This window comes from Condylostylus longicornis, unplaced genomic scaffold, assembly GCF_029603195.1.
Source record: "Condylostylus longicornis isolate FDR11 unplaced genomic scaffold, ASM2960319v2 ptg000385l, whole genome shotgun sequence".
In the NCBI taxonomy this organism is placed as follows: domain Eukaryota; kingdom Metazoa; phylum Arthropoda; class Insecta; order Diptera; family Dolichopodidae; genus Condylostylus; species Condylostylus longicornis.
The window spans coordinates 558-10,802 of record NW_026578346.1 but is presented as its reverse complement, the minus strand read 5'-3'; the positions used below and the strand labels follow the sequence as shown (position 1 = coordinate 10,802).

The window sequence follows — 10,245 nt, the reverse complement described above, 5'->3', positions numbered from 1 at the left end:
TGATAAGAACATATAGCTTCAGTAACAATAGTCTGGTCATCTTACGCTGCGAGCCAGCTGTTGACGTCCGCTAGAGCTTCTGGTGAAAAGATTCTAGAAGACGCAAGAGGCCATTTTGAAACCGGATCATCTTGTGGTAGACGTAAAATCTGATAGTAGAAAACACTTCGATCACGAGACTCGCTCAAATCGTCTTTCGCTGGTGCTTCCCATTTCTCCATGAATCAACGTCGCGCCCCCAGTTTGTCTGAGAATCGCGCAAACCTGAACTAATTAACATCCATCGTACTTCATATCGTTGAGAATGAATCGCCGTGAACCTTTTTTTGCAATAGGCATTTGCGGAGAGTTGATGATACCAATCATCAGAGAGCGGTTGATTTGCCAAGAAGTCTTCAAATATGATCTTAAAGACGGAGGAGGACGCAGCATCCCCAACCTGTTGCACATAATCTGCAAAAGTACTCATCAACCATGGAAGGCAGTTTTGAGATTTTGATGGGGCGTGACAGTAAGAAGCGCATGCGCGACGACAGTCCCCCTCTTGAATCGCCGCAGAATCACCGCACACCCAACACAAAAAGGGGCAGAACTTGCGGCTCGTTTCGACAACACGACGCCTGACCAGCTAGACTCGGTGAAAGCTGTAGTGGCGGTAAAAGTGGCGGTAAAAGGAGTGGCGGTAAAAGGAGTAGTGGCGGTAAAAGGAGTAGTGGCGGTAAAAGGAGTAGTGGCGGTAAAAGGAGTAGTGGCGGTAAAAGGAGTAGTGGCGGTAAAAGGAGTAGTGGCGGTAAAAGGAGTAGTGGCGGTAAAAGGAGTAGTGGCGGTAAAAGGAGTAGTGGCGGTAAAAGGAGTAGTGGCGGTAAAAGGAGTAGTGGCGGTAAAAGGAGTAGTGGCGGTAAAAGGGGTAGTGGCGGTAAAAGGAGTAGTGGCGGTAAAAGGAGTAGTGGCGGTAAAAGGAGTAGTGGCGGTAAAAGGAGTAGTGGCGGTAAAAGGAGTAGTGGCGGTAAAAGGAGTCGGCACGGATATGCCACGAAGAAAAGGAAACCGACCCTAACTGGAAATAGAAGCCTTCGATGGGCGCGTGACGTGCTGGCAATCGACTTTGCGCAGGATAGGAAGTTTGTTAACGGTGGACGCCGATGTGGGAACAGAAGCGACGCAAGTACGTCGAAGCAGTATTTTGGCCGGTTTGTGATTTAGAACACCTGGTGGAGGCATGAGAATCTGTCAGTATGTGTGAAAATTTAAGAGAGAAGGGTCTATTGTGCTTTGAAAACAGATCAGGAGTAACGCGTTTTTGTTTGTGGATCCTGACTCTCGTCCTTGGATCCAGTCTGCTATCTGCTATTTCTGGGAAGATCAGGTCAGCTTCAGAACCACCGACGATTGCGTGTTAAGCAGACAGCCACTGTGGAATTGAACTGCTCATCTGAGTCACAGGACGAAATAATCAGAAAATGGTTGACCGATGACGATGTTGGAAACTGTGTACCGCAGGTGTAACTTATTGAGGCAACTGGTGAACGTTAAGTACAATCAACTTAAAGAAGACCACTGGTTTGCTCAATAGTTGAAATCTGTAGGAAGTTGACATTTGGGGTCAACAAATCTGTAGGAAGTTGACATTTGGGGTCAACAAATCTGTAGGAAGTTGACATTTGGGTCAACGGCCATAATTCCACCAGAAGAGAAGGCCTCTAACATTGAAAACTTCACCAGGACATTCTCTCATATTGCTTGATCAGCTTGTGGTATGGAAGTTGAAAATCCCTAAGGAGTGTGTTTACCTGCGGAATGAACTAGCCATGGAAATGGAGCACAATTTCAACTACGAGCGTTTTAACTACGACCCCGTGATCATTACTCATGTTCCTACACCCACAAGAAGTGTTATTCCATGCTGGAGTATTCCAGGCATTGCGCCTGCTTGATCTATTTTCTCAAAGTAACAGCTCTGCGTACTCAATGGTTTTACCCATTAAGTGCGCCAGATTAGCCAATGCCAACAAATGCGCTCTAATCGAGGCAACCCGTTTGCATTTGCACAATTTCAAAGAGCGTTTTAATGCAACAACTTTAATATACTCTATTGGAGCTGGAATGTGGCGTTCAATCGACTACGTCTCCAAATTTCACATGACATGCCTCACTTAGTATCTTACAAACTTGTCGCCCATGCAGATCCTTGCGTGAAGGTGATATAGAAGTGAAAGATGAAAGTTGTGAGGACATGGATGAATAATTTCTGAAGAATCAGGCCTGAGAATCCTGAGAGATTCAGGTCGGATTCGCCAGTAGTCACGCGTTGTTGTGACTGTTCCAATTTTGGGATGGCAGACTTCCAAGCAATCTTAAAGGATGCGATTGCAAATGAAGGCTGCGATGATGACACCATTGCTTACATGGCTGGTAAGACGAGAAAAATGGTAAGAAGAATAAGAAATCATTTCCCAGGAATGTTGGAAGAAGAGAGCTCCGCGCTTGATGAAGCCCTTCTCATTGAGCTGATAGGCCCATTCCTATCAGAATTAGAAGTAGATGTCTCTCAAGTTTGTGCGAAGATAGCAGCGCGTTTGAGTCAGGAAAATGGCAATCTATCGTCATCGACCGCAACATCGACGCCATCGAGGCCAAACACAACAAATGGAGAGCCATTAATACGGAAGCCGTTCAATGCTGGAAGCTTCCTCAATGACGCGCAGTCTGGATTTATTGATCCGTATTTGGGACTGCAGGTGAGTTGAAGGGGTTGATCTTCTGATATGAAAAATGAGGATTGATTTCATCGTTTTCTATCAGAAAGTGAACGTGAACTTCAACGCTCAAATCCCGATTGCAGAGGCGATGAAATTACAAGCAGCTCTTCAAAAAGAAAGAGAAAAACAATTGCGACTGATGCGAGAATGGGAAAAAACAAAACTCCCGTTGCCGAAGCCATTGAAGCAACACGGAGATAAAGAGCGACAGAAAGTCACCGACATTATTGTTAATTCATTCAGCGTTTCAGTTGCGGGACGTGAATTGTTGAAGGATGCTTCTTTGAAAATCGTTATTGGCAGGAAATATGGACTTATTGGAAGGTCTGTATAGAAAGAATGAATGAGACTGTATAGTAAACACAATAAGAGTAAATAATATGAAGTGTATGATTTCACAATAAGAGTATATAATAGAAAGCGTATGATTTGTACACAATTGTATGAACGACGTTGGATTGTGCATCTCTCAGGAATGGTATCGGAAAGTCGACATTTATCTGTGCACTAGTGCGACATGAACTTCCTGGCATTCCTAAAGATTTGACGATTGGCTGCGTTGAGCAAGAAATTTCTGAAGAAGATTTAAATGAAAGAGCGATAGACGCCGTACTGTCTGTTGATAAAGAACGTAGCGATCTCCTAGAAGATGAGAAGAAAATTCTTGAGAAGCCTCAGGTTAGCAACATCATCCATCTTGAGGCTTCAGCTTTGATGCCTTGGGATAGAGTGGTCGCGTCGGTCCATGAAGAGAAGCTTTCTTTCTTTTTCAGACTGACGAAAATGGAAAACTTCTTGCAAAAATTTACTCTCGATTGGAGGAAATTGACGCACACGCCGCTGAATCCGAGGGGGCTTCAATTCTTGCAGGTCTTGGATTTTCTGTTGAAATGCAAAAGATGAAAATTCGTGAATTGTCGGGAGGATGGAGAATGCGTGTTGCGTTGGCCAGAGCGTTATTTTCGACTCCAGACATTTTGTGTCTCGATGAACCGACGAATCATTTGGACCTCCACGCAGTCGCTTGGTTGACGGACCATCTGCAATCATGGAAAACGACATGCATCATTGTCTCCCATGCAAGAAGTTTCCTGAATGATGTTTGCACGGACATCATGGATTTCCGTGATCAGGTGAGCATTGATTGTAACATTCAGATAGTTAATTATGCATCAATCATTTTGCCATTTTATTTTGTTTACATGGATTTTCTGTTCTCTTGATTAGAAATTGAAGTACTACCGTGGAGATTATGATACTTATGAGCGTGTCAAAACTGAAGCAGATCGTCTTCAACAGCGACAGTTTGAAGCTCAGCAAATGAAACGAGAACATGTTCAGAAATTCATCGATCGATTCAGAGCGAAGGCCGCAAGGTAAGAAATAGAGCAAATAATTAAAGCGCATGCTCTGAATGAGTGGAAGTGCATGAATTAGTGGGAGTGCATTCTGCGGGATATGGAAATGTCAACTGGAAAGAATCTTGATAGTTATGAGAGTCTCTTCAAACATAAATGCCTGTCATTAGAATTATAACGAATGTCGGAGGGAATATGTTAAACTGAATCCCTCGAAGTGTTGGGATATCAATCTGTTTTACTTTCAGGGCTGCTCTCGTTCAATCTCGAATTAAAGCATTAGAAAAGCTTCCTAATCTCGAAGCTGTGTCCCAAGACCCAGCACTGTCATTCAAATTCAGCGTTCCTGAAGAATTGCCCACGCCTGTCCTTCAATTGGACGAAGCGTGGTTCTCTTATAGAGCCCTTAAGGATCGCGCACCTGCTCCCGATTCCGACGACTGGATTCTTAAGAATGTCGATTTGTCCGTCGATCTCCAAAGCCGTATTGCAGTACGTCACTACAAAATACGTCGTTTCTCACTTTCCGACTTCTCAGATTTGCGGCGTGAATGGGTGTGGAAAATCCACTCTGTTGAAGCTTCTATCGGGAGCTAACGATCCACAACGTGGATTTTGCCGTCGAGCCAACAAACTACGGGTTGGGATTTTCAGCCAATATCACGTGGAACAGTTGGATCTGACGTTGAATTCAGTGCAGCAAATACAAGTCAAGTGAGGCGTTTGATCCAATGCCATTCAGTTTGTTATTGTTTGTCCATCGCGTCATTTTTCAATCCAATGCCATTCAGTTTGTTATTGTTTGTCCATCATTTTTCAATTTTAGATTTCCAGAGTCCAACATGAAGGATGAAGAAGTTCGCAATTATCTCGGCCGTTTCGGCATCAGCGGTCTTCTTGCACTGGAACCCTTGTACGTGCTCTCTGGGGGTCAGAAATCTCGAGTCGCAATTGCTCTGCTCGCGTTCACAAATCCCCATATCCTGGTAAGTCGTCTTTCAAATGAAATTCTCCCTTCAGCGACTTCATTCTTAGATTCTGGATGAACCAACAAATCACTTAGATCTCGATGCAGTCTCCGCCTTGATCGCAGCTCTGAATGAATTCGAAGGAGGAGTTGTTGTCGTTAGTCATGACACGCATCTCATATCCTGCGTGGCTGATGAAATCTACCATGTTGATCCCGCTCAACATACAGTCACGCAATACAAAGACACCATCGAGCAATATAGGAAAGATTTATTGAAACGAAAGCTTTGATGTGTTTTTTCGTTGTTTTTCTTCGTTGACTGTTCGAACCATGAGAATTTCAAAATGCAGGCCCCCAATCAATCAGACAAAGGAAGTGATTCAGAATGCGCTGCGAGGGGCTGGAGAGAACTATGTGCCTCGGTTCATCAGTCATCTCTCGCCGCTCCACCAGTTATCGATAGTAGAAGCGGCAAGACAGTCAAAGCTTAAACCAAATCCAATCTCATGGGCCGACGATCACAAATCACGAAACATCCATCTTCCTTTCGTCACATCGCGAACTCTAGCTGCGATTGTTTATGTTCAAAAATTTCGAACGTTTGCGTCACAATTGTGTTCACATTTTGTGTGTGATGAGCCATCAGTGGTAAGCTATTGAACAATTTTATGACTGAAATAATGTGATCTCCCACGATAAAGTATGATCTCATTATGTCATATGGGACATTCACCATGATACATGCTGTGTATGTTATCTGTCATCATGATTTGATCTCTCATCATTGCAGATCCATGACCAATTGATTTTGAGGTTCTCGCAACTCCCGTTTGATTCATTCCTCGTTGATCAAGATGCAGTTCTTGTTCTACAATTTTTATTACAAGGAAGTTGTCCAACATTCATCAAATCGAAGTATGTTCAATTACCGCACAATCATGAAGACAAACAAGTCGTTCGAGCTGTTAAAAGACTTCGAGCGACGCTCAATGTTTCAGAGCGGAAGGCTTGTTCGCAATGCCCTCAACGAGTGATTTGTTCGTGGTGCCAGGCTGGAGTGACCGCTAAGCCAAAGCTTGTTCATGTTATCCATTTACTCTGCGGAATGCATCTGACATGCCTCAGCTATCTGAGGGCACCTGAACTTCGGTTGCACTACAGTCCATTCGAAATGCAAGGATATTTGAGGTTGATCGATGCATTCCAAAAACGGATTGAGGAAAACTATCCCCAAATGTTGAACAAGGTGAATGAAATCTGGGGGGACCACGGAAAGCAGGGACAACGGAAAGCAGGGACAACGGAAAGCAGGGACAACGGAAAGCAGGGAATCTGTTTTGGGGGGCAATTAAGCTCCGAAATAGAAAAGCAAAATCATTTTGATTTGCAGAAACGGGAGCAAGAAGTTTTAAGTCCCAAATCCATACAAAAGATCGATCGTGAAAATGAAAGAAATCGAGCCTTTAAGGCTCAACGCGATGAAAACGGTGCGGTAGGTTGAAAAAAACCATTGAATGGATTGGCGAATGAATGTGATGCAGATTCTGAATATTCCCTCTTGGATGAGACCGTCCCTTGATATCAATGACGATAGAAAGTTAACATGGAAAGAAAGGCAAGCGACTCGAAATCGATCCTCACCCAAGAGCATAATTTAACGAGTGATTGATCCGAATTGTTGGCCAACTGTCTCTCTTCACTTTAGGCGAAGTTTGAAGCTCTTTCGTCAACTTCAGGCGGAAGAATCGACGCCAGAAGGATTTATCGATGAGGAAACTGGATCGATTATCGCGAATGAAAAGAGCGCTGAAAAAGAATTTATAACGATGCCAGCGTCACGTCTGAGACGCAAAGGGAAGAGGAGAAAGGAAGAAGGGGACGAAGACGGATTTGTTTGGATTCCTGAACCAGATCCCACGAAAACAGAATTCGGAGAACCAATTTCGAACATGCGTCGATCAGGGGATGCTGACACTACAGATCTAGAATCAATGAGGGAAGAAGCCATAAAGGAAAGTCAAAGAGAAAGGGGCGAGGAGGGAAGTTCAGAGCAGCATCGAACAATCATTGATATAGACGAAGAAGAGATGGAACAGCCTGAAAAGGAACAAGATGTTACAAAAAGATTCGATTATTTGATGGATTTCAAAGGAGATGTTCGTGGAAGCTCATCGATACAACAAGCACTATATCAAAACTATTTGAAGTAAGAGTGATTTTGCAGCTGAGACATAATCTGATGTGATTCTCACGCCATTTGCACATGTCATTTGATAATGCTTGGGTATTGCCCTCAGAAGAACAGTTCCGATAGACGCAAGTTCCTCTTAAATCTTTATTTCATTTTTTTGTTTTAGAGCAATTAGAGCTTCGGTGGACGATGCAGGTGATGAAGAAACAATCAGTTTTGAACCGAACACAATGAAAACAGATCGAAAGGGAGATTTATCCGAACTGACGACTGCATTAAAGAATGAGGATTGTATGAGAATGCTTCACGTAAGGATCCCAACTTGTTATCCCATATGAATCAAGGATCCATTTGGATCAAGGATCCCAACTTGTTATCCCATATGAATCAAGGATCCATTTGGATCAAGGATCCCAATTTGTTGACCCATATCCAATCCGTCTTGCTCAGACGGCAGAAAGCCAACTGGAAGCTTTTCCCCTGGAAGAGGAAGGATATTTGGCAACGCCCCTTCAAGAAACGGTAAGAAATCGAATAACAGCCAGAGATGATTTGTTTGTTTTTCAGAAAGGTTCTCGACGATTCGAACAAGCAGGAGAAAGGAAGTAAGATCAGCCCTTAAATTCGAATGCTCATTTTTTGAATGAAGGAAAAAGCGAACAAGTTTTATTTCGCAAATTTGGGATAAAGCAGCAAATAATGATGAGATTCGAACAATACGAAAATTTGAGCTTGATTATCCAAATCAGGTGAGTTGCGAGTAAAACAACTTGGAGTAGAAGAATACTATAATTTGGGAGGATTGGGTTGTTTGAGAATTTAAGCGCGATCTCCCTCCATTGTTGACAGAAACTATTAAAATGCTCAAAACTCATAATTCGCATGTATGAGTGATTTAACGCCCTTTCATTTTAGAGTTCTTCTGGAGTCTCAATGTCGAAATCCACCGGTCAGAAGCAAACTGAGTCACTGAAGAGAATTGGACATTCTGAAACAAGACCAAACCAGTTAAGCAGTGGACATCGTCGCAATGCGAATGCTAGTCGGGGTTCGGATGCGACGAACATCAAGGATTGGCCAAATACTAGAGAAGAGACTTCAAAGGGATGGAAACAGATGGATTCGAAAAATTTATCTAGAGTCGAAAAAAGTGAAAAGCCCAGAATCAGCGACGATGTCTCAACCCATGGATTGGATGATGATAATGTGTCTGTTGATGAATTACGCCATCTAGAAAAAGCAATAAGAATAAACCAACAAATATCGAAAAATGAGGCCTTTGTTGAGGAAAATGCAGAAATAGAAGAGCGGATTGGGAAGCTCTATGGAGTGACTCCTGGAGAAGAACCGGCAGAGGTGATTGATAACGGATTTCTCTATTTCAGTCGACTCCACGGTGTGTTGCTCCCATGCTTCAGGGAACAGGATATCAGGGGTCCCGAAGGCGAAGGGTGGCTGCATCAGTTTCCAAGGCTGCTCTATTGAGAAACGATGCAGCAAGCGAAGAGAGATTCCAGTTGTGGAAAACCCGCAACAAACGAGACAAAGAACAGGAGTTCAGGACTGACGAAATTGGAGAAGATCGGGAGCTTAGAAATAAGACTAGCTTCAATAAGGGAAATTGGAGAAAACCGAGGGCTTAGAAATAAGACTAGCTTCAATAAGGAAATTGGAGAAGATCGGGAGCTTAGAAATAAGACTAGCTTCAATAAGGAAATTGGAGAAGATCGGGAGCTTAGAAATAAGACTAGCTTCAATAAGGAAATTGGAGAAGACCGAGGGCTTAGAAATAAGACTAGCTTTAATAAGGAAATTGCAGAAGACCGAGGGCTTAGAAATAAGACTAGCTTCAATAAGGAAATTGCAGAAGACCAGGAGCTTAGAAAAGGAGAAAAAGCCAGGGAGTTTAAGACTAGCTTCAATAAGGAAATTGGAGAAAACCGGGAGATTAGGAAAGGAGGAAAAGACAGGGAGCTTAGGGTGCGAAGGCATTTTGATGGACATGAAGTTGGAAGGCTCTTTGATGAAAGCGCAACTCATGGGGGAATAAAATACGCCGACGGTCGTTCAACCACCGCTAGAGATCCTGCATTCGAAGAGACATTCAGACAAGGTCTTCAATCAAGGACTCCAGTAGGTTAAATTGATTGAGCACTGATGATGACTTTCTATCCTTATAGCGTTTGAGGAAGTTTGAATCATCAAGACTGGAAACATCATCAGGATCATCGTCAAGGATTGGATCATCCTCGATGCGACAGGATGAGATAAAAATGAATAAAGAATACAATTTTGAACAGAAAGCTTCCGGATGGGCTTCTATTGAAAAGAAGACAAATGTTCCGGTTAAAGAAAAAGAAATCAAATGGATTACCATTGGAAAGAAACCAAATGAGAAGTCAAAAGTTGAACCAACTTTGTTGGTAAAAGATAAAATACAACAGGAGAGGAGACCTTTAACTTCAAATCAACTGCAAGAACGAGTTTCAAAAATTAATACATTTTTTTTCAAGATAGAAAGCTCAAATTTTTCGTTCCTTTTTTGTTGATACACAATTGGGCCTTCTGTCTTTTTCCTACTGAATCTCTTCTTGGACTTCTAAATGTCGGCAGCTTCTTGTATTCTTCCATTTGGGTGGATTTCTCGATTCTTGCAAAGAGTCATTTCCTTTGCATGTTGCATCATCTCTGCATCAACGTCATCAGTGTTGATATTGCTACCTTCATTTCTCAAAAATTCAAATCCCAAATGTTCAAGTCCCAAAAGTCCACATCCGAAATGTTCAACTCCCCCAGTGTTGGAAGACATTCCAAAACAACGCCACAGAAAATTAAAATTGAATAAAAGAAAGAAAATCCGTCTTTCTCGCAAATCAAACAATGTCCCAAATTCGTATCCACATCATCCCGATTTCTTACACTCGCGTCCGGTCGATTACGAGGTGGATGGAAGCGCAGTTTCTGTTA

The 10,245-nt window shown here is 42.8% G+C and overlaps 1 protein-coding gene across 1 annotated transcript; it reads left to right on the top strand.

Moving 5' to 3' along the window:
• Positions 1 to 2,333: 2,333 nt before the first annotated feature.
• Positions 2,334 to 5,377, top strand: LOC129617043 (uncharacterized). Its single transcript, XM_055532488.1, has 9 exons — positions 2,334 to 2,738; positions 2,803 to 3,083; positions 3,233 to 3,437; positions 3,533 to 3,892; positions 3,987 to 4,135; positions 4,366 to 4,609; positions 4,656 to 4,831; positions 4,944 to 5,103; positions 5,153 to 5,377. Exons 1-9 carry the CDS (start codon positions 2,334 to 2,336, stop codon positions 5,375 to 5,377), a joined length of 2,205 nt encoding a protein of 734 aa, XP_055388463.1.
• The last annotated feature ends 4,868 nt before the right edge of the window (positions 5,378 to 10,245 follow it).

Bases quoted from the DNA above. Each gene is read 5' to 3' on its own strand.
- LOC129617043 (XM_055532488.1), top strand. From the start codon at position 2,334: ATGGCAGACTTCCAAGCAATCTTAAAGGATGCGATTGCAAATGAAGGC. The intron at 3,084-3,232 runs GTCTGTATAGAA...TGCATCTCTCAG, and splicing joins AAATATGGACTTATTGGAAG to GAATGGTATCGGAAAGTCGA. The intron at 4,136-4,365 runs GTAAGAAATAGA...TTTTACTTTCAG, and splicing joins TTCAGAGCGAAGGCCGCAAG to GGCTGCTCTCGTTCAATCTC.